The 27,593-nt window shown below is 36.9% G+C and overlaps 2 protein-coding genes across 2 annotated transcripts; both read left to right on the top strand.

The window, feature by feature from the left end:
* The first annotated feature begins 353 nt into the window (after nt 1-353).
* On the top strand, nt 354-22,379 carry LOC120145461. The gene is made up of 21 exons (XM_039159287.1): nt 354-570; nt 647-686; nt 788-1,036; nt 1,551-1,650; nt 1,779-1,853; nt 2,752-2,850; nt 3,273-3,389; nt 3,542-3,657; nt 3,854-3,953; nt 4,529-4,887; nt 5,246-5,567; nt 5,954-6,162; nt 7,704-7,922; nt 16,036-16,222; nt 17,841-18,091; nt 18,717-18,809; nt 18,883-18,984; nt 20,324-20,681; nt 21,104-21,241; nt 21,324-21,977; nt 22,016-22,379. Exons 1-21 carry the CDS (start codon nt 354-356, stop codon nt 22,079-22,081), a joined length of 4,071 nt encoding a protein of 1,356 aa, XP_039015218.1. The 3' UTR covers nt 22,082-22,379.
* Nucleotides 22,380-23,738: 1,359 nt separating this feature from the next.
* Nucleotides 23,739-27,171, top strand: LOC120145635 (organic cation/carnitine transporter 7-like). Its single transcript, XM_039159431.1, has 5 exons — nt 23,739-24,038; nt 24,126-24,363; nt 25,479-25,983; nt 26,658-26,860; nt 26,950-27,171. Exons 1-5 carry the CDS (start codon nt 23,767-23,769, stop codon nt 27,169-27,171), a joined length of 1,440 nt encoding a protein of 479 aa, XP_039015362.1. The 5' UTR covers nt 23,739-23,766.
* Nucleotides 27,172-27,593: the final 422 nt, after the last annotated feature.

Below are 27,593 nucleotides of genomic sequence, written 5' to 3'. Positions count from 1 at the left end.
ATATATATATGTATATATATATATTGCATTCGAAATTAATCTGAGTTGATTGGGGTTTTACCATCGTCATAAAAGATACGAATAGTCTTGGAATGGTTACTATGGTCCTTTTGTTAGTTTTAGTTTAGAAAAAAAAGGAAGGAAAAAAAAGAGACGAAAAGGTGAAACTCCGTGAGGGAGGGGCTGGCAAATTGGTAACCAGCCCGGAGAGACTCAGCTGAGAGTGGGTGGATCTGAAATTCTGGGTGAAACTTGAAATTGGTGTAGAAATTCCATAGTTTTCGGTCGCACTTGCAAGTCAACAGTCAAGTAGTTGTTTATACCAGATTAGATCGTACCAGATCCAGGAGAAAATGTTGCGGCTCAAGGCATTTCGAGCCACCAATGAGAAGATTGTGAAGATAGCGGTGCATCCCACACATCCATGGTTGGTGACCGCCGATGCCTCCGATCACGTATCTGTTTGGAACTGGGAGCACCGCCAGGTCATTTACGAGCTCAAGGCCGGTGGGATCGACCAGAGACGTCTCGTTGGTGTCAGATTGGAGAAGCTTGCTGAGGGCGAATCTGGTTCGCAATCCAATTCTTTGTTTTTTTTCATCGTCGTTTGTTTGGTTTTATTTGATATGATTTTACAAATTCGCAGATTCTAAAGGGAAACCTACGGAGGCCATCCGCGGAGGGAGGTGATTAGTAACTTGTCGATTCCTCTTTTTTCGTTTCTTCGAATACAATTGAACAGTAAAATTGAAATCTTGACCTTTTTCTTTTGATGAATTGTTAACAGTGTTAAGCAAGTGAGCTTTTTCGATGACGACGTGCGGTTTTGGCAACTTTGGCGCAATCGTTCTGCAGCTGCCGAGGCTCCCACGGCTGTCAATCATGTTACTTCGGCTTTTGCCTCTCCGGCTCCATCAACTAAAGGACGGCATTTTCTTGTCATTTGCTGTGAAAACAAAGCCATCTTTTTGGACTTGGTCACCATGCGCAGCCGTGATGTGCCCAAACAAGAGCTTGACAACAAGTCTCTTCTTTGGTCAGTTATCTTTCACATAGCTCATTTTTGAATCAGCTCCATTTCCATATTTTGTTTACTTAATATATATTTACTATTATAGGGAAATAAACTTGGCTCTATTTTATCCTACATTCATTTGCTGACCCGAAATTCTCGACTTTCAGCTTCTTATTCTTTGTTCTATGCTGCTGCCAACGCTTTCATCTTTCATATCCTCGGGTCACCTGCAAAGCATTTTGATTTCATTTGTTTGCCAACCCTCTTTCCCATTTTTGGTGCTGTTACTGCCTTTCTTCGACTTCTGATTACTTCTATTCTTTATCATCAAATTATTAAGCCTTTTAAGTAGCTTTTGTAGTATCTATAATCCTATTCCATCTGCTTTTATTGTTAGGCATAGGTTGCTAACTATACATATGTTCTTGTTAATTTTAATGTTAATTTTCTTCTACTATCCTTCAACGAATTCTCACAATATACCATTATACTCTGATTAACTAGTATCCTTCTTTTCTATTTTTTTCTCTGACAGTATGGAGTTCCTTTCTAGATCGTCTGCTGGTGACAGTCCTCTTGTTGCTTTTGGTGGATCAGATGGTGTTATTAGGGTTCTTTCAATGATGACGTGGAAGGTTTGGCTTTGATTTTTTATCACATTCTCTACCTAATCAACCACTTAACCCTTTCATGTTTATTTTCTAGTAGATTTTATTATGAAATTGTCATTATCATAATTTGGAATTCATTTTATTTCTGGCAGCTTGTAAGAAGATACACAGGAGGTCATAAAGGATCAATTTCTTGTTTGATGACTTTCATGGCTTCTTCCGGCGAGGTAGGTCATATTTTTCAGAGAAAAACCTATGCAATGTCTTTTGGCAATTCTCATTCTTAAAGAATAACAATTTTACCCAACCATTAACTATGCATGTGAGTTGAGTATGTGTTTATTATGATGTTTACATTTCTGGTCATAAGGTTAATGCCATCTTTGGCCTTGATGTTATTAACTTTTTAATTGAGATCTACAATGTGGCTCATCAAATTGCTTTGTGATGTATATTAACTAAACCTTTAAATTCTGTTAGCTTCACTGGATATTGCTTCTACTCGCAAACAATTTTAAGATTTCTTTTATGTAAAAAAGTTCATATCCTATGTTCTTCATATATTTCATCTTTCACATCAATATTGAGGTTTGTCCTTGTCATACGTACAATTAAATACGTGAATGCTTTGTCAAATGCATAACGACAATTGACTGCACGTATAATAATGCGACTGACCGACTGTTGATTTAAACAATCTTGATAGTAGTTTTATTTTAGACGAGATCTTGATGGTAGCTTCATCTCATACCCCAAAATGAAGCGCCAAGCCTCTAATAGTTCTCTCAAACTTAACTATGAAAGGGTAGTTACATTGCATCAATGGCTATAACTGTCAATGACTATCTATTTCTTATTAGAGTATTTATTTATGACTTTTCAAGCTTCTTTTAGGGGGATGTTAGATAGTTTGTTTCTATATTGTTGTCTCTGGTTTCATGTAACTGGATGTATTTAGGAGAACATATAGTTGTTTGGGATTACCAAGTTACATTTCTAAATACTTGACTCCATTTTTTTTTCATGGGACATATTTGAATACATGATGTATCTTGAAGTTTGGCCTCTTATGATTTATGATTATCATAATTCTTTTTCATTGTTTGTTTACTATTTCATTTGCAGGCACTTCTTGTTTCAGGTGCCAGTGATGGTCTGCTTATTCTTTGGAGTGCAGACCATGGTCAAGATTCAAGAGAACTTGTACCCAAGCTAAGCTTGAAGGTTCTTATATCTTTAATTCTGGAAAATTTCTCTTCTACTTAAAGGCTAATGCCGCTAATCAACACAATAAACAGTTAATTGATTAATTTCAAAGTTTGAATTCGAAAGATTATATTAAAGATAAGCTAAAATGTTATATTGCTATATTTTTCCTGGGAAACTTCAATTGCCCACCAATAATAGAAAATAATAAGGTGCTTTTTGGATTGGATCACTTAATATTTTATTTTTGTTTATTCTTGTGAAGTATTGCGATGTTTAATGAGTGTGGTACTGCGATTTAAATGATTCTTTCTTTATTAAAATTTATTGGTATATTTCTTTTTCTGTCTTTCCACTTGGCCTTTTACAGCCTATTTTGTGTGCATGCTTTCTTGATTCACCTTCTTTAGGGAAGTTCACATCTTTATGGTATCAAATAGGCACATGATGGTGGAGTTGTTGCTGTTGAGCTTTCTAGAGTTATTGGGGGTGCTCCCCAGCTAATTACAATTGGAGCAGATAAGGCATTGGCTATATGGGACACAGTCTCTTTTAAGGTTTTCAGCTGCCCCCCCCCCCCATTAAGTTTTAACAATTGTGAATAGCACTTGGCATGACTTAATTTTTTTGGAAGGTGCACTTGGTATGACTTTCAGAATAGAGAGTTGGCGTATTTTCTCTTTTGATCTTGTTAAGTTCTTTGCTACAGGAGTTGAGACGAATCAAGCCTGTTCCTAGACTTGCATGTCACAGTGTGGCATCTTGGTGTCATCCTCGAGCACCTAACCTTGATATTTTGACCTGCGTCAAAGATTCCTATATATGGTTTGCTAATTTCTTGGTTCTTGCTCTCAGTAAATACATTTTTATTTTTATTAGAAAATACTTTTAGTTTCTTAATACTATTTGTCTTGTTATAGGATATTTATAGAAGACTAAGTGCATTAAGTAATGATAATGTAAGGCAGTATTGTTTATTTATTATTGCAAGGATATCATAGTTAATGTTTTTTTTTTGCAGGGCTATTGAGCATCCGACTTATTCAGCTCTCACAAGACCATTGTGTGATCTGTCTTCTCTTGTTCCTCCTCAAGCAGTTGCTCCAAACAAGAAACTTAGGGTATTTACCTGTTTTTTCTGTTGTGATCCTAGAATCGCAGCAAACTGTTTTACTTTTATTTTTTTCCCTACAAGATAATTATTAGTTTCTTTACCCTAGTACATTACTAAGTTTTATGCTCTTAATGTCTTATTCAGTATCAATATTGCTGAAGCCTAATTGGATTAGTTATAGAAGAAAAAGGTTTACATAGGTAACAAAATGACCTGGCTCTTTTGAGTAATTTCGAATTCCCTGTATGAAAGCTCAACCGAGGATGTAGAAGAATGTGCTGGCATATCATTAGTTGAACCTCTGCTTGCTAGACTTTGTTTTATTTAAGATGGTTTCAATTCTTTGGATATCTCTGAAAATTTAGAAACTAAAGCACCAAAACATAATAATAACAACTATATTTTTCTTAATAATAAAATATTAATCTTCACCATGAATTTGGTTATTTTCTTCCGAATGAAATTGACCTTTATATTATTGTCATTCTTTTTAATACAGCTGGATGTTTCTTTCCTTTCTTCCCATCACCTGATCTATTCCTTAGCAATATATATTTTGAGTCTTACAAGTTTCTACTGCAGGTTTATTGCATGGTTGCACATCCTTTACAGCCTCATCTTGTTGCTACTGGGACCAATATTGGTATTATTGTCAGTGAATTTGATGCTAGGTCACTTCCTCCTGTAGTTCCTCTCCCGACACCTGCTGGAAGTAGAGAACATTCTGCTGTCTACATTGTTGAAAGAGAACTGAAGCTGTTAAACTTTCAGTTGTCTAATACAACAAACTCTTCACTTGCAAATAATGGCTCCTTATCTGAAACGGGAAAGATGAAGGGAGATTCACTTGAAGCATTGCATGTGAAGCAGATTAAAAAGCACATCAGTACACCTGTTCCACATGATTCATATTCAGTTCTTTCTACAAGCAGTTCTGGAAAGTAAGTAATGTCTGACTTTTTCTATTGGCCAAAAAGAAAAAAGTGTGATTTTTGCTTCAACATGTCTATTGTTGCTTTACTAAGTTCATGTTTAAACAAGCTGTAGTAGATGACCATGGATGCATGGTTCATTTACATATTTGATGACCAGTTTGGATTCTTAGTACCTCTTTTTATCTCCCATTATAGAAGAGGAAAAACAAGAAATATCTATGCTGATATGCTCTTGTACAAGTCAGCAACAAATGCATCCTACTTTGCTACATCCATGCTCACATGTTATATGATTGGATGGAGAAACTTCAGTTGAAATGAATTTATAGTGAGGCATTAATTCTCAGTGTAAACATATGTGCAGGTATCTTGCAATTGTGTGGCCCGATATTCCTTATTTTTCAATCTACAAAGTTAGCGATTGGTCCATTGTTGATTCTGGAAGTGCTAGGCTTCTCTCTTGGGATACATGTTCTGACAGATTTGCTATATTGGAGTCTGTATTACCTCCTAGAATGCCCATTGCCCCCAAGGGCAGTTCATCGAGGAAAGCTAAAGAAGCAGCTGCAGCCCAGGCTGCTGCTGCAGCTCAGGCTGCCGCTTCTGCTAATGTTCAAGTTCGTATTTTGCTGGATGATGGAACGTCAAACATATTAATGAGGTCTATTGGCAGCCGAAGTGAACCGGTATCTTGATCTCCTTGCTTAGTGTTTACTGTTTTATCATTTCAATAGTGTTATGGTCATTCTTTATTCATTTGTTCTTGGATTATGGAGAAAGATGGTTTCTTTATTGTATGTAACAACCTTTCCCACAATTTGTATTGTCCTTAATCATGTTAGGCATGTTCTTCATTCTATATGAAAAAATAAATGGTCTATGATATTTTAGGCTGTTGTCAACTATTGTTAGGATTTTCAGTCTTGCTGGTAGAGTTGATACTTCCAGTATTAAATAGCACTTTAGATCTTGTACTATTAAACTTGCATTTGTTTCTCAGTGCTCTACTTCCTCAATTGTTGCATTCCACATGGTTAGTTTCCTATCTTAACTTGAAAATTTCTCAACTTAGGTTATTGGCCTGCATGGTGGGGCACTTCTTGGCGTTTCCTATCGAGCACCTCGTAAGATAAGTCCTGGTGCTGCGACGGCTATATCAACAATTCAGTCTATGCCATTGTCTGGATTTGAAAGTAGTGGTTCGTTTGCTACTTTTGATGATGGATTCTCTTCTCAGAGATCTCCTGCTGAGGCACTGCCTCAAAACTTTCAGCTTTTCAGGTGAAAAATTATTTCCATGCATTTCTTTAACATGATTTTGTTGTTGGGTATAATTGTACTGCTTTTATTTGGTCTTCCGGACACCATGATGTTGCCCAAATTTCTCTACTTAGGTCATTGGCCTGCTTTTATTTGGATTCTCCTATAAGGTTTGCACAAGGTTTAAATGGTAATTTTGTATTTAGCCTAGGATTATTGGGAACTCAAAAGACACTGGTCCATTGTACAAGAAAAAGACATTTCATGTGATAAAATAGAAGTGAAATTTATTTTGAGATCCTATCGGTACTTCGGTATCTGAGCACAAAATAGATCCAACAATGGTCACTACCAAACGGACTGCCCAACTAATGTGAAAGGCACAGAACCAAGCATGGGGTACGGGACTGCCAAATAGTCATCTTGGGTAGATGACGACAATGTAGGGATGTATCTAAAATGGTGGGTTAAAAAACCCTCTTGTAGGCCACATGTTAAGATGGAATTCCTTACATTTTGACGGGGCGATCTGCATTGTTGGATTTTAAAGGCTGAAAAATATTTCCCGTACTACGATGAGCTTACGGTTGACATAACTGCTTTGTATTTAGAATATGACACTGTTGATCTTTTTGCTTGGATTAATAACAAACATACTCTTTTATAATGGGAAGAACCTTGTCAAAGAAACCTAGGAAAATTGTGGTCCCACAGACTTCCAAAACCTAGATGAACATCTCTATGGCTTCCGACGACCAAGCGCGATACAAGAATACCAACAAGAATTCGCCAAATGTTCTGCCCTAGTCAAGAACTGGTCTGAACACGGTCTTTTAGGAGTCTTCTTTGATGGGCTTATGGAAGGCCTTAAGGCTGTTGTGAGAATTCGCAAACCCAGGTTTTATTTCAAGGCAATGAGTTTAGCTCTGTAATTTATGCAAAAATAAAAGGCTTTTATCATTCGTTAAGTTCTTTGTGCTCGGATTCAACTAAAAGTAGTCCATCCTCAGCTGATTCTTCATGTAAACTTGCACTTTCCAGCCACCCAAATCTGCCCAAGTCCACCATCACACCTTCTCAGCCTTTCAAACGATCCGTTGGGGTGTTAACTGACCGAACTGTATAACTAACAAGTTTTTCTTTTGGTGCAATGAAAGTGATATTTATCTTTGCAGGAAAAGATATGTATATGTATCTTCTATCTTTGTGTAAGAACATATGTGAGATACAGATGAAAGTGCTATTTATCTATGGCTGGGTTGTATTTTGATGTTTTTGGTGATTTTTCTAACAATTTCTGACTCCTGAACTGGAAATCATGAGTTCCTCCTTGAATTGAACACCTGGATCAGCCTTTGGTGTGTATTACTTAAGTGTATAAAAATTGTATGAGTCATTCCAATTCCTGTAAAAGTTTTTGTTCGCTTAGTGAATAAGTGCTTTGCAAACTTTGTGTTGTCTAACATCTATTGCATTTTATAGGTATTTTTCTTTTACCCTAGAATGACAGATACTATGCCATTTCCTTTATTGTAATAATTGATTGAAGTAAAAATGTGCAGTTGGGAAACTTTCCAACCAGTGGGTGGTCTTCTGCCTCAGCCAGAGTGGACCGCATGGGACCAGACTGTTGAGTATTGTGCTTTTGGTTATCAGCATTACATTGTCATCTCTTCATTGCGCCCTCAATATAGATACCTTGGAGATGTTGCAATAGCCCATGCCACTGGAGCTGTTTGGCAACGAAGACAATTGTTTGTGGCAACGCCAACTACAATTGAGTATGATATAGTTACTTGTTCAGATATTTTTTTACATTAGGTTGTATTTCTTGGTTTTATCCACTCTTGATTATCAACGTATCTTCTAAATTTTATGAAAATAGTATTAACTTGAATTAAAACACTCATTGGAATAAATATGATCGATAGGACAATTAAGTTCGTTAAAAGCTGCTTATTCCAGTTGATATATGCATTGCTTTGAAAAGCAAAGTACAATAGTGGTTATAGAAATTGCAAGAAAGATAAACATGGCTTGGCCTGAAAACACTTGTTTTTTTGCTTCCTTGAGATTCTGACTTTTCATTAGGCAACTTAGAAGTTTCTTTGGATCTCATGTTTTAAGTTCTATATGCATTAAAAGCCATGGTGAGAGAGAGCGTCTTAGGAGGTCCGTCCTCCGGCGAGGATTGGACGGTGTTTGTAGATAATCTTAGAAAGAGAGTCACTTGGAGAACATTAAAGGATATTTTTAGTCAACAGGGTAGTGTTATGAGAGTTTACATCCCGAATAGGTCTAACAAGCCAAATTATAGAGATCATACGTTTGCGTTCGTTCAGTTTGCGAAGGAGGATGAAATGAAGAAGGCGATTGAGAATGTTAATGGTATTTGGATTGATAGGAAGAAAGTTTCGGTATGTGTAGCTAAATATCGGAGGCAGAAGCACATGCAAGTATTTGGAAGAAAGTCCAGAAAATATGAAGATAAGTTGAGTGAGGGAGAGAACTGGAGGAGTAGAGTTGGATCTCAGTCTTTCAGTCGTTTGAGGGATGAAAGGTCATATAAGGATGCTTTAGTCTCATCTGATGGGATGAGGAAAGGTCCGGTGGAGGAAAAGATTAGGGTGGGTCACCCTTGTAAAGATGCTGTAATGAGAAGTCTTTGGGAGATGCATATTCCCTCAGATGAATGGGATTGGGTGAAGAGATCATTGACTGGGATTATCAAACCAAACTTTGATTTGGAGTTAGTGTTGAAGGGATTGACAAGCGATGGGATCAAGGTTAAGGGAGCTAAGTGGAGTTATGCGTGGAACTCTTGCATATTAACCTTTGATTCGGTGGAAGATTTTAAAGAGGCGTGGTCGAGCAGATTAGAGGAATTATCCTTCTGGTTTGATTGGATTGATTCTCTTGTGAATGATGATGGGGTATCGATGGCGTTTTGTTCGACTGAGTTAGTTGGAATCCCCTTATTATGCTGGAATGTCTCTTTTATGGAGAAACTTGTCTCAAGGTGGGGGAAGCTAGTCTGTATCAACGATTCGACGGTGCAAAGAGACGACATGGCGGTGGCAAGGGCCTTGCTGAGGGTGGCCAGTCCCTTTGATGTACAGGAGTCTGTTATTGTGGGCTCGTATGGGAGATCTTTCAAGGTCAAAATTAATGTGGGGTCGGTCTATATAAAACAGGAAAGTTTCTCAGTAGGAAACTCAACGGTGGCCGGCGAGGATATGTTCAGAGATGATGAAGTTTCAGAGGAGGAAGAAGATAGGTACTAGACTTGCCAGCTGTGGATACTAGGGACAGTGTTGACAGATGGTTAGTAAGGGATGTGAGTACAGCTATATCAGGCGGCAAAGGGGGTCAGAATTTAATGTGGCAGGAGGGAGAAGGTCAACATAGTGGACTAAAGTTGTCAGACTGTCCAGCAGAGGATTTGAATTTGAGAGGGAATTATCAGGGTATTGGGATTAGGTGTAATTTTTCCAATGAAAGTGATAAAGCCCAATCAGAGGACTTGAGTGAGCTCATTAGACTATCAACTGCTGGGCCAGTTGTCATTTTAAATCGACTGGGCTGTGGTAGACTTGTAGAATCTCGGGTGGAGGAACTAGGAGACTCACAGAAAAAGGTGATGGACGAATCAAATAGGCAGGATCAGGATATAGCTTCGTCTGAATCCAACTCAAATTTGCTTGTTGGTGGAATTAACGTCAGTCTACAGGCTAAGTTTACAAATGAGGATATGGTAGAGGAAAGATTAATTCGGGAGAAGGAAGTTGGTAGTGCAGAAGGAACAGAGGTGGAAAGGGTTGAAATTCCAATGTTATTGGCTGGTAATCAGGGGCGGAGTATCAACAAGGAGTCCATTTCTTATGGTTTAAAAAGAGGTTTTCTTAAGAACAAGATGTTAAGGATTGCTCAAACTTGGTCTGGTAGTCTTGTTCGGAGGTGAAGTTTCATTTTGTTTCCATGATCGAATTTATGAAAGACTAGATAGAGGTCTGGACAGGGAAAATTGGATCAAACAGTGATAATTCTGTGTCCCCGCACAAATCTGTCGAAGCAAGATTGGAAGCTGCTGCTACTAGGATGTGTGTGATATGTTGGGAATCACTTTCAAAGGGGTAATCATGTTTTGGAAGAGATCTTGAAGATGGAGCTAAAGGTCCTCTTAGAAGCTCTTGATTGATTTTACAGGATGGTAAAGGTTTGGTGCTATTGTTAATATGTCACAAATCAAATTGATTTCATGGAACGTTAGGGGGCTTGGTAGAAAGGAAAAATCAAGAGCAGTTGCAAGATTAGTTTCAAAAATCAAACCGATGATTATGTTTCTTCAGGAAACTAAGTGAATAAATGCCAAAAGGATTGTTGAGGAAGTTAGGGGTAACTTCTTGAAAGGTTTTAGTTTTCAGCCGGCTACTGGTTCTGCAGGGGGCTTAATATGTTTGTGGAATGAAAATATGTTTGAAGTAAGCAGGGATTTTTAACACAATAGATTCATTGCGTTATCAGGAAAGGTTAAGAGTCTCAACTTTGATTGTGTTGTTATTAATGTGTATGGACCGTCGGTTGAGGCTGATAAAGAGGAATTTTTAAGAGAGCTGATGTGTTTTATATAACAGCTTGATTTGTCTGTATGCCTAGGAGGGGATTTCAACGCTTATCTTGATCCCGAGGAGAAGATTGGAGTTGCTCAGAATTGGCATTCAGTGGAGTTATTCTCCAACTTTGTCCTAAATTTAAACCTTATGGATCTACCTTTAGTTGGAGGGAGATTTACTTGGTGCAATAATAGAGAAGCTCCCACGTGGATTAGATTAGATCGTTTTCTATTAAGTGGTGTGTTTTTTTAGGTATTTCCAAAAGTTATCCAGAAAGTGTTGCCAAAATCTTTATCTGATCATAATCCTATGCTACTTGAAGAAGATCTCAAAAATTGGGGCCCCAAACCTTTCCGGTTTTTTAACTACTTACTAGAGGAGGATGGGTTTAATGGGGTGGCTCAAAATGCTGTGCATGATCTAAAAAGGGAGAATGCCCGAAGGGGTATGCTGAGTATTCTTCAGGGAACAAAGAAAGCAATTAAAATGTGGCCAAATAGTAACAATATGGGAATTTCAGAACAGATATCAGAGCTGGAAAACAGGATAAATGACTTGGAATTAAAGTCTCAGGGTAGGGGAATTTCTGCACAAGAATGGGGTCAACTATTATCTTGGAGGAATGATTTGTGGAGTTTGCATAGGAAGGAGGAGAGTATTTGGTTCCAAAAATCACGTCTTAAATGGATTAAGGAAGGGGATAGAAATACCAGATTCTATCACATATGTGCTCTTAATAGGAATAGAATGAAGTATTTGGTTCCAAAAATCACGTCTTAATGGATTAAGGAAGGATAGAATACCAGATTCTATCACATATGTGCTCTTAATAGGAATAGAATGAATACTATTTCGTCTTTGAAAGTGGCTGGGATAGATATCTCTGATCTTACTCTGATTAGATCAGCTATCTTTGATTTTTTTAAAGTCAATTACAATGAGAAAACTTCTCTGGAGGGGATGAATGTATCTGAATTTCGCAAAATTGACAGAGGAACAAAAGACTGGGTTAGAGGCTGATTTTTCTGAACAGGAAGTGTGGGATGCTGTCTTTTCAGACCTATTAGTCTTGTTGGCAGTCTTTACAAGATTATTTCTAAAGTACTCTCCAAAGACTTGTCTCTTGTTATTAATGGTTTAGTAAGCCCTTCACAGTTCGCATTTATTCCGGGTAGATAATTGCTAGATTGTGCTCTTTTGGCAAATGAAGGCATTGAATATTGGAGAAAACTAGGGAGAAAAGGAGTTGTTTTTAAAGCTGATTTCCGTAGGGCCTATGATCGGTTGAGTGGCCTATCTTATTCAGAATTTTGAAGGTTATGGGTTTGGGGAAAAATGGATCTCATGGATTAATGTGGTTTCTTCTGCCTCTATTTCGGTGTTAGTTAATGGTTCACCTACTGAGGAATTCAATATTAGCAAAGGGCTGAGACAAGGGTGCAGTCTATCCCCTCTCCTGTTCAATTTAGTGGGGAATTATTAAATCTTATGTTGATTAAGGCTGTTATATAGGTCTGTTTCAAGGTCAGTATTGGTAGGGTTGGTAATTCCTTTCAGTGTCACACCTACAGTTTGCAGATGATTTAATCCTTTTTTGCATAGATACTCCAATGCAAATTCTAAATATTAGGAGAGTATTGAGGGTTTTCGGTGCTATGTCTGGGTTACACTTAAACTTGTCTAAGTGTTCATTATTTGGGGTTAATATGGAAGCTGATAGAGTTAAAGATTGGGCTATGAAATCGAGCTGTGGAGTGGGGTCTTTTCCAATGTCTTATCTTGGTTTACCGATTAGAACTAGGAAAAATTCAGAGGGTATGTGGGAACCGGTTGTCCAGAATTTTAAAAGATTAGCTGGGTGGAAAGCTAAATCGCTGTCGTTGGCGGCAGACTTGTTTTGGTTAAATCCGTATATATCCTTGCCAATTTTTTCTATCTATTTTCTAGATCCCTCTAAAAGTGACTCAGAAGTTGAACTCGTTGATGGCTAACTTCCTTTGGGGTGAAGATCTTGATAAAAAACGAATTCACTGGTGAATTGGAAATCGGTTAGTAAACCAATCGAAGAGGGTGGTCTGGGAATTCTTGACTTAAGGTTGATTAATAGGGTCCTACTTGGGAAATGGGTTTGGAAATTTGGTAATGAAAAATATAGTGTGTGGAAGAATATGATTTGTTGCAAAAACAACGTTAGCAGTATGTCTCTTTCAATTTCAAATGCGGCTTCACCTTTAGACTCTTGGATATGGGGAGGTATCCTCAGTAACTATGCTAAGAATGATCAGATTGTGATTGTTTGAGACAGAATTCAAAGATGAATTTGGGAAATGGTCGGATCGATGCTTTTTGGAGTGATGTTTGGATTACTAATCTGCCTTTAAAAAACCATTTCCCCAGAATATTTGCTTTGTCGACGAATAAATGGGGGATGGTTTCTGAGTTTGGGGAGTATGAAGATGATGTATGGGTTTGGAACATTCAACTTAGAAGAAATTTGTGTGATTGGGAATTGGACCAGTGGATCACTTTAATGTCATTGATCGACAAAATTTCGCTGGAACGATCTGTGGATGACTTCATGGGATGGTCAGGAAAGGGGGATGGCATGTTTTCGGTCAAATCCTGTAGACAGTCGTTACAAGGTAGGTCGGAAGAGAGTTATGAGTGGAAGAAGTGGGTTTGGGATGGATTGGCACCTCATAGAGTACAAACTTTTCTATGGCAGATCTGTCATAAAAAATTAGCAGTTAGAGTGGAATTGAAGAAAAGAGGGATTTAGATTTTGGATGTTTTGTGTCCATTATGTCTTTCTCAGGATGAGTCTATTGCACACCTATTCCTATCGTGCATTGTTGCCTCGGATTTGTGGAGCAAATTCCTAAGGTTATGGAATATCTCTTCGGCGTTGCCTCAAGACCCTTCTTCTATTCTGTGCTCGTGGTCGAACCTATGTCATAATTCACTTATTTGGAGGTTTATTCCGGCTGTCATCTTCTGGTCTATTTGGAAGGCAAGAATTTGGTTGTTTTTGAAAACGGCAAGTGAGACTCTAATGTTCTGTTCTTTATCACTAAATTTAGATTGGCGAAATGGTTCTTAGCTAAGTACCCTGGGGTTCGGATTCAGACCGACCTTCTAATAGGGGATCCTACGCGGGCTGATAAACTCCTCCATAGTACGATTACTAAGAAGGTTATTGGCTGGACTCCTCCACCATCGGATATGTTCAAACTTAATGTTGATGGGGCAGTGACTGGAGATGGGATGCAGGGTGGTATTGGTGGTGTTTTGTGAGACTCCTTTAGTTGCTCTTTAGCTAATTTTTCTTCTGCAGTAGGGTCGGGTCTCCCTATAGTGACTGAACTGAAAGCTATTAAGAATGGATTGGTTTTTTTTCTTTTCTTCCAATTAGGCTAACAAGGGTAGACTTATTTTGGAAAGTGATAGCAAATGTGCAGTGGAATGGATTTTAAAGCTACAACCTGCTCCTACTTTTTTCAGTGATTTGGTGGAGGAAATTGGAGTTCTTGTTACTGCTAAGGGCGTCGTTCTTAGATGGGTTCCTAGGAGTTGCAATATGGAGGCCGACAGGTTAGCTAAGCAGGGGATCGGTTGAGTGTTGCAGGCTTTCTGTTGAGTCTGATGACCTAGCTGAGGATGGGTTAGGCTAAGGGGTCTTTGTTTCCCAACGCTATTTGTATTATTGTCCTGTTTTATTATCGAGGGTTAGAGTGTTATGTATATCTTATGTTATTCAGGGCTAGAATGTATTGTGTATCTTATGTAATTCTGGTCTATTAATAAATTGAGGTACTCTTTTCCTCCCTCAATTAGTTGCCACTTTTCAAGAGTCAACTATGAGGGAGGTTTTTAATGAGACCTCCTATTCCTATCAAAAAAAATATATGCATTGCTTTGGCAAAATGAATTATACAATACGGACTTTTCATGTTTGATGCAGGCAGTGAAGACCCTAATTCTTCAAACTTTTTCTTATGCAGTTAAATATAGAATTTCATATTATGGTTTGTAGTATGTGATGTACCATAATGTAAACCCCTAGACCCGAGGTTTAATTTTAATTGATTGAGTTTATTCACGAAGTTTCTAGGAGGACAAGTTTGCTTTCTTGAAGTCTTAATTGTATTTTACTTGTTTATTGGGCAGTTTCCGATTAAGAACCTAGTCTGAGTTGGTTGAATGATATAGTAAATGCCTGTGATGTCTTCATGTTTCAATAAGTATTAACTAATGTATTTTTGAGTATTTTTGGTTTGTTGGACTGATACCTGGAAAATCTTGTATGCTCTCTTTGTTCCACATTTCTCTTTATTACTACTGTAATCTCAGGTTATTGTTCATGAAACAAGAGTAGACTCACAAGTTTTATCCTGGTTTTTTTGGTGCTTTGCAACCCCAGATGCTTTCATTTCTGGTCTGGCTCTCTTCTGAGGCCAAACCCCAATGGAATCAAACCTTTATTTTTTTACAAGTTCCTGTCCCAACTCATATCAGCTGTAATCCCTAAAATTTCTAATTTTTCCTACCCAATACTTCCATAAACCATAAGTTGTGTCCTAGACCAATGTTTCATGTCAAGCTACTGCCTCTAACTTGCTTTGAAGGGTCTCAAAATAACGAAAACTATCCTTGGAAAATGTCTTTGTAGTTGTGCTATATGATTGCCCTTGTCCTTGTTATTTCTAAATACACTGAACTGGCTAAATTAATATTTTTGTCGTTCAGTTTTGACAAGATTGTAGCATTAGTTACTCAGAATGGATTGTGGAGAATGGATGACAGTTGTCACTTCATGATACGTTTTAATTTATTTTGAATTTTTCATGGAATCATTTCATTCAGATAATATCTGGGATAATTGAGTTTTCTTACAAATCTTTCTTTTTATGTTTGATGCTTTTTTTTAATGATATTTCTTTTCTTTTCTTTTTAATGTGTAATATTTCTCTTTTTTTCTTCTTTTTAATGTGTAATATTTGTAAATGAATTTAAGTTGGAATTGAATTCTTGATCGATGGCTATCATAGGGTGATCCCATTAAATGCAAAATGCTTAATTGTCAAATCTGTTAACTCTTCTCTCATTTCCTTCTATGAGCAATATAATGGAATCAAGAATAGTTTAAAGCCTTAAGTCCTTTAATGCTCCTATTCCTCTAACTTTTTTTTAGGTTCATATAGTAAGTTTGTCGAATGTTAACGGTATCGACAAGCAGAGTGTAATAACTTGCAACTTATATCTTTTGTGCTAAAATTTTCAGATGTGTTTTCGTTGATGCTGGAGTTGCACCCATTGACATTGAAACAAGAAAAATGAAAGAAGAGATGAAATTAAAAGAGGCCCAGGCAAGAGCAGTTACTGAGCATGGAGAGTTGGCTCTAATCAGTGTGGATGGTCCTCAAAATGCCACACAAGAAAGAATAACATTGAGACCGCCTATGTTACAGGTCAGAATTCTTATATTATTTTGTGCCTTCCCTTAATCCTTTGTGTCAGTGTTTTCTTGATCTCAGTTCATTGTATTCTTTTAAAGTAATTAAATGAACACATCTTGAATTTTTTTCCCCAAAAATTCCTGTTTGCATGATATGAATGCCTATTTTAAGAAAAGTGATAGGTTCTTGAATAGAGGTTGAAAATTTTCCGAAATTGTGGATGTATCTTATGAGGCATGATCTAGATGAATTAAGATACTTCATATTTAATTGTACAAGCTATAACATTCTAGTTCATTCTTGTGCCTTCTTTCATATCTAAAGTTTCATTTATACTTATGCAATTTTGATTGGCAGCCATATGTTTCCTTCAAGATCCCTTTGTGGGCTCTCCGAACAAAAGGAAATCTTGAAAAAAATGTGAACTTACCTATATCTAACACTCCCAACCAAGTTCAAATAACATAGGATAAAATTTAGGGTTAAATACGGAAGGAGTCCTTGTACTATTTTAAAACTTAAAATTTATTTTCTATACTTTTGTGAAATTGAGTCCCTATACTAAGTTTTATTTGAATGTATTGGTCCCTCCCCTAACTTCTGTTCAATTTAACTGTTAATTGCTGACATGACAGATATAATGAAAAGGAAAAATAACATTTTTAGTCTTCTACGTTTATAATTTTTATCAATTTGACTCTTAGTCTTTAAAAATAAATAAAAAAAATCATCATTAATTGAACGATACATTTTTTCAGTCATCTACGTTTACGTTTTTTTAAGGGTCAAATTGATAAAAAGTGTAAACGTTGAGGGCTCAAAAAGTTACTTTGCCTTTTTTTATAGCTACCAGGTTAACAAATAATAGTAAAATTGAACAAAAGTTAGGGGATGGATCAAGATTTTCGAATAAAAAATAGTACATGGACTCAATTTCTCAAAAATAAAGTGTAGAGACTAAATTTTATATTTTGAAATAGTATGGGGACCTTTGGCATATTTAGACCTAAAATTTTTAATGATGTTGAATATTATCTAATGTCCCCCATCAATCCATCCTCATCATTGCAATAAAAGAACAACAAAGAAATGAATTTATTGGTGATATTAAGAAATCCAAATACTGGATGAGAGGTGCTTGAAGGCTCTTCAGGTATGAAGGATGGAAAATAGTGAGGATGTAAACTCTATTAATCTAATGGTTAAGCTACAAAAGTAAGAAAATGTTATGACTCTTAACAATTTGATTAACAAAACTTTCATCCTCTTTTCTATTTTTCATAGTAAGCAAAGCCTAAATGTTTGCAATTGCATGTTTCCTTGATAGAAAAAGGCAACCTTGGAATTACTTTAAGATTTGCAGTATGTTCACTATTCATTATTTGAATAGCTGATATAATATGGTGTTGGGGCACATTGTGTTCAAGTTATTCTCCAACATGATGAAGAACATAATAAAGATATTGCATTCTAATAGCTTTACAACTGACTTCTTTCTGTACACTTAGTTCTCTCTTGCATACAAGAGTTAAGTGGATAATTTAGTATGTTATCCCATAATATTTTTGTGCTACTTCTAATCTGATTAAGTGTTCTTGTTTTCTTTCTTTTCAATGTGGTTTGCGGTCAGGTGGTTCGGTTAGCTTCTTTCCAGCATGCTCCTTCTGTGCCACCTTTCTTGTCATTGCCTAAGCAGTATAGAGTTGACGGGGATGATGCAACAATGCTGAAAGAGATGGAAGAAAGAAAGCTTAATGAGATTGCTGTTGGTGGCGGTGGGGTCTCAGTAGCAGTTACTCGTTTTCCAACTGAGCAGAAACGACCCGTGGGACCACTTATTGTGGTTGGTGTAAGAGATGGCGTCCTTTGGCTTATTGATAGGTACCTTTACCTGCACTCAGAAATTCAATGGCTTGCCAATGAATTTCATCACTGTACTTAATAATTTCCCTCCATCCTTCTCTTTATTTGTTTTGTGATTGACCTTTTTATTTATTGTATAAATGGGGATGAATTTGGCACAATGAATAGTTGGAAACCTCTTCCCGTTTTCATTTTAGTCCCTTGCTTTTAGAATTCAAAATTGTTGCGTTTTATTGATGTACCTCTGTTTATTGCTGAATTTTGTTATTAATAGGCATGTTTGCTTGATGACAGTGTGCCATTATGTGTAATTCTTCCACTAGTTTTCTTGTGTTGCTTTGAAAATATTATCCATTGATATAATATCCCTCATCTTTTATGCTTTTATGGTGGTACTTTTCCCTCATTCATTTCCTTTAGTTACTTTCTCGTGATGTATATGCCTATAAAACCGGTAATTCTTGTTGCATGATTATATAAATGATTCATATAAGAACATGATTTTGGAGTGTGGTTCCTTGATCAGAAATACCCAATCCTTTTCATGTCATGTACCATTTTCATGTAGAGCTCAGCTGAATTCATGCAGAATAGTAATATAAATTATCAAATATTGATTTCTGTTACAAATTACCATTTGTAGGTACATGAGTGCACATGCCTTATCCTTGAGTCATCCTGGCATTCGGTGTCGGTGTCTTGCTGCTTATGGAGATGCTGTTAGTTCAGTCAAATGGTATAGAAAATTTATTTTCTATTTGTAATGAGACTACATTTTTTTTGTAAACTTATATTATTTTCATCTCCAGGGCAAGTCGGCTTGGCAGGGAACATCATGATGATTTAGCACAATTTCTACTTGGGATGGGTTATGCTACTGAAGCACTTCATTTACCTGGGATATCTAAGAGGTTTCCCTTTCCCTTTTTGTTTATGATTTCTTCTATGTTTATGGTGCCTAGGGCTGGTGTTTTACAGTTACAACTTTGAAACGAACTAGTCCTTTCATCAAAATTTCTATATTAGGTTGACCCCCTTGTATACAAACACTTGCATATACTTTTTGCTTCCTTTCTATTTGTTTACGTTTGTGCATGGCTACTTTCACATGAGGGTTTAGAAGTCTATCCATTATACGTAAGCATGGCTACTTTCACACGAGGGTTTGGAACTCTTGTGCTCGGAGTTGTAATCGAACTCAATAAGAATTCTGTCCATCTAGCTAGCTTTGTCGTAAGTTGCGGCTGAATGTTGTTATCTTTTGGGAATAACCTTCCACAAATTATATACAGTAATTGGCAGACCCAGAAAAGATTTGAGTTTACTGGTACCATTCAGAGTTGGCCATTTTCTGGTGACATTCATCTTGTCCATATGCATACGGATATACCCTTGTTCTATGATGTGTCCCAAGAATTGAATTTTTGTTTATGAAAGCACGTTTCCCCATTTTATAAACAATCTATGATGTGTCCCAAGAATTGAATCTTTGTTTACAAAAGCACATTTCCCCTTTTTATAAACAATTGGTTCTCTCTAGCTCCAATTGAAGAAGCTCACGATGTTCTTCCACGGTAGAGCTATAAATCATTATGTCAAGATAGATGACCACAAACTTCTCAAGATAGTCTTGGAACACCTAGTTACACAAGTAGGTTTCGATTTATCTCCTGCAATTCGCACTTTATGATACTCATTGTTTATCTAACTTGATAAAATGCTTGGCATGGGTCAACTATTTTGGTATGTCATCTTTAGAGTCTGATCGACTCCCCCACTTGATGACCTATCCACTCTGGCCTCCCTAGTATCATTACTAGTATGACTTATCTTTATTATACGATTAGGATTCAATTTTTTTGGAGATAAGTTATAAATAGTTAAACTTCTAAGTGAAATTAAACACCTAATTGCCGGCAGCTTTCTACAAGCAACTCCTGTTTCGAAAGTCTATTCTACCCACCAGAAGTAGCATCATATTTTTTGTACAACCAAAAGTAACATCCTGAGAAATGAATGTGAAATATATCCATTATTGACTCTGCTGTATGCTTTAGAAAGTAGTGGAAGAAATTCATGGTTGAAGTGCTGTGTTTGTTTTTCCATTGAAGAAAGCATTCTCCTTCAGTCTCTATATTTGCCCTTTTTTCATGTTTATGACAATTAGAGTGCAGCAAGACTCCTTTGTTAGTCTTAGATTGCATTATTATGCACGATTTCTTCAATTACATTGCTAGCCTACATTTACAGGTTAGAGTTTGATTTAGCCATGAAGAGTAATGATTTGAAAAGAGCTCTGCAGTGTCTTCTTACAATGAGTAACTCCAGGGACATTGGACAGGATAATCCGGGTCTTGATTTGAATGATATACTTAATGTAACTGCTAAGAAGGAAAATCTGGTCGAGGCTGTTCAAGGAATAGTAAAATTTGCAAAGGAGTTTTTGGACCTTATTGATGCTGCTGATGCTACTGCCCAGGCTGACATTGCTCGTGAAGCTCTTAAAAGGTTAGCTACTGCTGGTTCAGTGAAAGGGGCTTTACAGGGTCACGAGTTAAGAGGGCTTGCTCTTCGCCTTGCAAATCATGGCGAATTGACACGACTCGGTGTAAGTTGCAATCTTTATATCCTCTTTTCTTAAATCTAATTAGTTTGTGGATTATTCTTATCCCTAGTTTAGAAGTCAAGTGTTGTATAGTTATAGGACTCCTTACAAGAGTGAAGCTCTCGGTGCTGAAGTCTTTTAAAAAGACTCACTTCGTAAAGATTTATGTGAAGTGAAATACTGAGTAAACAAATCTGTTTTCATCAGATTCTACAATTCTATTATGCAAAAGCTCCTTGGCAGTTCTTCAACTTGTCATTGAATGCAACTTTGGTTACATTCTAAAACTTCGAATCTCATGAACGTACTAAATTTTGTTTTTTTTTTTAATTATTTATTACTGAAAGGGACATTTTTGTGTTGCTAGAGTTGGTCATAATATGGTTTAATTCTCGTGTGATGAAAGAAAGTCTGTATGATTGCAGGGTTTAGTAAATAACTTGATCTCCCTTGGATTGGGACGTGAAGCAGCGTTTTCAGCTGCGATTTTGGGAGACAATGCTCTTATGGAGAAGGCTTGGCAGGAAACTGGGATGCTTGCGGAGGCTGTGCTCCACGCACATGTATGTTTTAGTTAATGTAGAGAATTTATTTTTGAGCCAAAGATCTTTTCATGCATTCTGACCAATCTAAAAATTGTTCCAGGCTCATGGGCGACCTACGTTGAAGAACTTGGTTGAGGCTTGGAACAGAGTGTTACAGAAGGAGGTGGAGCACACTCCATCAGAGAAAACAGACGCTACAGCTGCATTTTTGGCTTCTCTTGAGTCGCCCAAACTTACAAGTTTGTCAGAGGCAGGGAAGAAACCACCGATCGAAATCCTTCCTCCGGGAATGTCAGCACTCTCAGCTTCAATTACAATTAAAAAGAAACCTGCTCAGGTGACACAGACTTCACAGCAACCAAGCAAACCATTGGCATTAGAAGCATCTCCTCCAAGTAGACCGATTGAAACACCTATTGGTGCAGCACCTCCCATTTCATCAGCTGCAGTACCAGGCACATCATTAGGAGCACCACCACCCGATGCGCCCGCTGCAATGCCAGGCACCCCGATTGGAGAAGCAGCTCCTGTTGCACCAACTGCAACAGAAGTAGGCGAACCACCCATATCAGAACCAAGTGAACCTTCTCTAGAGGAGAAAGCACCTAATTCATCATCTGGGAGCAATCCAGATACGATTGCTTATGCGGAAACTAATCCAGCAACATCTGCAACTGGCACACCTATGCCAGATATAACCGTGACGGACAAACCGTTGGCAGAGGTGCCTCCTGTGACACCAGAAAACCAGGAAACCAGTGCTTCAGTTACATTGACAAGCCAACCATTTGCTTGAGTTCAATTTTTATAGTGATTCGTTTGAGCTCTAGGGAAATATCAATTTCATTTGTCAAGTAAACTGTTGTGCTTGTGAATTTGATTGGTGTGGATATCTGTACTCCGGAGCAAGGGGGAGGAGGAATACCTTCTAGATGATACTAAAGATTATATTCATTCGCGGTTAGGTTCGGTTTTACGACCATATCTCTTTCAGCCCTGCATTTGAATCAAATGCTAGCAGAAACACCCGGGAGCTGCCCATCTTACTGGCTTTGGTTGTAGGACTAGATTTTTTGGATTGTGTTGTAGAATGAATGTACTATAGGTGAGGTTGAATATTTGATTGAAGCTACCATTCTTGTTCTTTTGAATATATGAAGCTTTTGGAGGGTTTTCTACTATTCCACGATTTGCAAGACCAAGAATGCTCTCATGTTGTCATTGAACTTACTTTCCTACTCCAATTGGTCGTTTTTAAATTATGATGAAAAAAGTACAATGATTTTAATCATTTAATCTGAATTTATTAAGAAATAAATTATTAATAAAAATGTGACACGAGTCATACTTTTGGAGCTAAATAATTGTATGATTACAGTATAATATTTGTTTATAATTTTTTTAACCATTGATAACATACATATGCTGAAGAGATGATTGCTCAAATTTAAGACCTCAAAGAGAGAGAGAACGTATCCTTTAACCACTATGACTACTCAATGAATTTAGAGTTAAATAATCGTTTAGTTACGAAGTGGACTACATATAAAATGTAAAAATCTTTTATAATAAGATTCATGGTATTCAAATTAGTTTCAACCCTTCAAATAATCCATGGTTTAAAATGATTTATTTAAAACTAGGGTTGAAATTAATTTGAATCTCATTGATTTCGTTACAAAATTTTTCATTAGTCTTGGTGCTGAAATATACAATGTCTTTCTGTGTATGAATCATTATTTTCCATTTCGGTTGTATTTTCTAAATTTGTGGTGGAATCGCAGAAGAAAAGAGAGGATTTGAAAACGGAATGGTATTAGGGGAGTTGAGACATTGGTAAACCACGTGTAAAATTGGTTATGGAAAACCCATTTTTAAACACACCACACACATCAATAAAATGTGGAGAGACCAATACAATTTTTTTAGGGTTTCTTGTCTTTTACAAGGTATTCTCTTCTTCTCCTTCTTCTTCTTCAAATGTTTACCAGCAACTTTTCATTTTGATTTAAGAAATAAAAAGGTTGGAAATTTTATTTCTGTGTGTTTTCTTTATTGTTGCTAGTTGAAGGTGATGCCCGTGCTTCACTTTGTTGGTGTAATATACACACATTATACATAAAAATAATGACAAATTTGCTTGGATAAGTCATTAAAAAATGATTTTTTTTTATTTAAGTTGGTGTAAATTTTATTCTTTCAAATAGGATGAATGTTAGAGTGCTAGAGAAGACGCTTGGATTATATCGACTTCTTCAGCGGAAGAGGCATAGAACGCATAATATATTTTCTTTGCTTATTTGGGGACTTTTCATACGTGTTCCCTAAAAAATCCAGGAAAAGATGTTGAGTCCTTCATGCGACTTCCACCGAAGATGTCTATGATTCTAACATATTCCCAAAGCGTTGTAAAAACTACCCTACTAAAATTTGTACCACCCCTTACAAAATCTTACACAAAGTTTCATTTTTTTCATCACCCTACTTGAGCATATCTGCCTACAATATACCATATCTAATCAAAATTTCTTGATTTTTTATAGATGGATCATGAAGATGCTGGTTTGTATACGTTGGATGAAGCCCTTGAAACTCTGGGGTTCGGCAGATTCCAGGTCTTCGTTCTTGCATACGCCGGGTTCGGTTGGTTTGCAGAAGCCATGGAGATCATGATCCTTTCATTCATAGGACAGACAGTTAAATCAGAGTGGCAACTCTCCACAAATCACGAGAGCATGTTGAGTTCCATTGTTTTCGCCGGAATGCTCGTCGGAGCCTATTCGTGGGGCATTTTATCCGATAACTACGGAAGGAGGTTTTTGCCCTATTACTTTTTCCTTTCTGCACCTTTTCATGCAGGAGGGTTCCAGCCTTGTTTAACTGTTGCTTTTGGTTCCATCAGGAAAGGTTTTCTTGCTATAGCAATGGTAACTAGTGCAGCTGGATTATTGAGTGCATTCTCTCCAAACTATTTATCACTTGTTATTCTTCGAGGGTTCGTTGGTTTTGGCCTTGGTGGCTCATCTGTGTTCTTGTCCTGGTTCCTGGAGTTTGTTCCACCTTCTAGCAGAGGCATGTGGATGGTTGTGTTCTCAACTTTCTGGACATTTGGATCCATCTTTGAGGCTACTCTCGCATGGGTATGTTATTTCCTATAACCCCATTTAAGCCTATCTTCCAGGGTTGCTGCAAGAACCCGTTAGGCGAATCGAGCGATAGAAATGAACGTTGTTATCATTAGAGGTCCTGGTTACTTAGTGATAGGATCGAATGTTGTTCTCCTTAAACATCTTGGTTCCAACAAATGTGAGCGGTTAAAAACTTGGGTAAAGTACACATTTAGTACCTAAACTATTAGTTTTGGTCCATTAGTACCTAAAGTTTCAATTTTTTTCAAAATCATACCTAACGTTTAGTTTTCATTTTAGTATCATGCCCTTAAAAACTTAACATGTTAAGTACCTAAACTATCAGTTTTGGTCCGCTTTAGACTTGATGTTAAATTTTGAATGAGGTACTAAAATGAAACAAAAACTAAACTTTAGGTATAATTTTGAAAATTTTAAAAGCTTAGATACTAAATCAGACAAAAACTAATAGTTTAGATACAAATGCATAATTTATCCAAACAGATTTTAAACATTATTATCTTATAATCAACATTGCTGCAATTAGGGACATGTTCGAGCTATAGGTGGGAGAGGTAATGACCCCCAATTTTGATGGTCTAATTACCTTTTAAGCCACTAGTAGTTCTAAAAACCATTGTAATTAAGTCTTTACCCCCTCCTATAATTATTTTCGTATAATTGCTTCTTAGGACACTGTCAGTTTTAAAATTAATGAAACTAAACCTTTACTTCAACTTTGTTTGGGTCAATTACTTTTTAAGACCTTTAAATTTTAAAACTAATGAAATTAAACCCTTAATCTCTTGATTTTTGGTTTAATCACTTTTTAAAACCGTACTTATTTTAAAGTTAAACAACTTATCTCCTGGTAGTTCAATCCTGACTCTCCCTAATTGCAATGAGTACAAATATGAAATGATTTATGTGCTTTTAATAATGCCATTTAAGGCTATATCTTAGGGCTGCTGAATGAACACATTATACAACCTAATTGGTAAAAGGGGTGCAGTTCTTGTCTCGGATTTAAATAGTTGCGTTTGCAGTATATGTTATCGATGATTAAAAAAGATTCTCGTTTTTGCAACGAGTAGAAAAATGGAATGATGTATGTGCTTCTATTGCAGATTGTCATGCCCAGATTGAACTGGAGATGGGTGCTTGCATTTTCAGCAGTGCCTTCTTTCGTTCTTCTTTTTCTGTATGGGGTTGCACCAGAGTCTCCTAGATACCTATGCATGAAAGGCAGGACAGCCGATGCATTTGAAATCCTAGAGAAGATAGCTTCGGTGAACCGAGCAAAGCTTCCTGCTGGTAGCCTTGCTTCTAGTAAGGTTGAAGAGTCTGCTCCATCAGATGAAAGCAGCCCATTGCTCCCCTCACTGAGTACAAGCAGCACACAATCAAAACTAGGGTTATCATCTTTTTTTATGCTTTTCTCACCAAAATTGATTAGAACAACGCTGCTCCTGTGGGTGCTGTTGTTTGGTGATTCGTTTTCGTATTATGGTATCATATTGATTACATCAAAGCTGAGTAGTAGAGAAAGTGGATGTTTCTCGACCATTCAAAGCAGTGGAGATCACCAGGATTATAGCCTCTTTGCCAATGCATTCATCACTAGTGTGGCAGGTATTGCTTCTTATCCACTTCTCCAATGATTTTTAAAAGTGATTCGGGACTAAAAGTGCTCTCGAGACTAAAATTAAAGTTTTTCCAAGTAAAAAGTGCTTTAGTAACGTGACACATGCATGTTATCACTTTAGTAAGGTGATACATGTCACATCATCATTTTAAATGATGTGGTACATATCTAGTAGATGTCATATCATTATTTTGAATGTTATGATATGTGTCACATTATCAATTAAACAAATATAAAAATACTAGTCAGTAACATGGATTAAACTAACGTTTTCATCTAATAGAATTTTATCTGACCAAAAATTAAAACCATAGATAAATACTCCAAAAGAAAGAATAGAAAATAAATGACTATTTGTATAAACATAAGAAGCAATGTTATAATTATGCCTTTAACTTTTTCAAAAGAACTAATTAATAAATTTATTCATTTATCCTCGATTATATAATCAATTCTTTTATATTATCAAAATGGGTGTCAAAAACATATCACTTATCTACTTTTTAATTATAATCCCATACATCCAAGCCAAACAATCATTTCCCAAAAATCTCATTTAAAAATCATTTTCTCATGTACTTTGTAAAAGCATTTTCAAACTTATTCACATTCTTCTTCATGCTCCATGTTGAAACTTAATGTATCTCGGTTCATGCCGCAGAGCTGCCCGGACTCTTTCTGTCAGCAACATTGGTCGATCGAGTCGGCCGGAAGAAGTCCATGACATGTCTGTTCATCTTGGCCTTTCTTTTCCTCCTTCCACTACTAACCCATCAGTCAGCACTTTTAACCACTTGCTTATTATTCGGAGCTCGCATGAACGCCATGGGAACATTCACCGTTGCCTCTATATATGCCCCTGAGGTAACTCCCATTTTATCGTCTGGTTTAATCATCACGTTTGGACACATAAGTTATTCCTTTCACTATAACAAATTCCCATTTTTTCGCAGCTATATCCGACCTCGGTTCGAACAACGGGCGCAGGAGTCGCGAGTGCGGTCGGAAGAATCGGCGGGATGGTATGTCCTCTTGTTGCGGTGGGATTGGTGAATGCGTGCCATCAAACAGCAGCTATTGGTCTGTTTTTGGCTGCTATTGTTGTTTCAGTGATTGTTATTCAACTCTTCCCATATGATACAAAGGGGAGGGAACTTAGTGATACTACTAGTTGATGATTTGTGTCTTCAAGGAAAAACAATGATTTAAGTCATTGTTAACTGAAAATAGTTTGATTTTCACATTTTTTTCTATTGCATAAATGTCAAAGAAAAACATTGATCATGGAAGTTATATTTTTTTTATTTGTAAAATGGTCATATTATTTGCTATTTTCGGTTTGATTTTAATCTGATATAAGTACAAGACAGTATCTGTTCAAAGATAACTCTCGGCCTTTTGACATTGAATACTCACAAATCTAGCATCTATGGTGTTCAAACCCGGGTCCTTAAGGAACGACAACGATTCCTGCAAATGAACTAATCCCTTTCGAAACCTCTTAGCTCGGAACCCCATATATTGCGTCTCCAACTACAGGTAAGAAACAACATCCGAGAGAAGATAAGCCATCTCCAAGACCATTCCTGCAAATGAA

Source organism: Hibiscus syriacus, unplaced genomic scaffold, assembly GCF_006381635.1.
Source record: "Hibiscus syriacus cultivar Baekdansim isolate YM2019G1 unplaced genomic scaffold, ASM638163v2 tig00110893_pilon, whole genome shotgun sequence".
Lineage (NCBI taxonomy): Eukaryota > Viridiplantae > Streptophyta > Magnoliopsida > Malvales > Malvaceae > Hibiscus > Hibiscus syriacus.
Note: the sequence above shows the minus strand (reverse complement) of the source record. Positions and strands in the feature narration are given on the sequence as shown.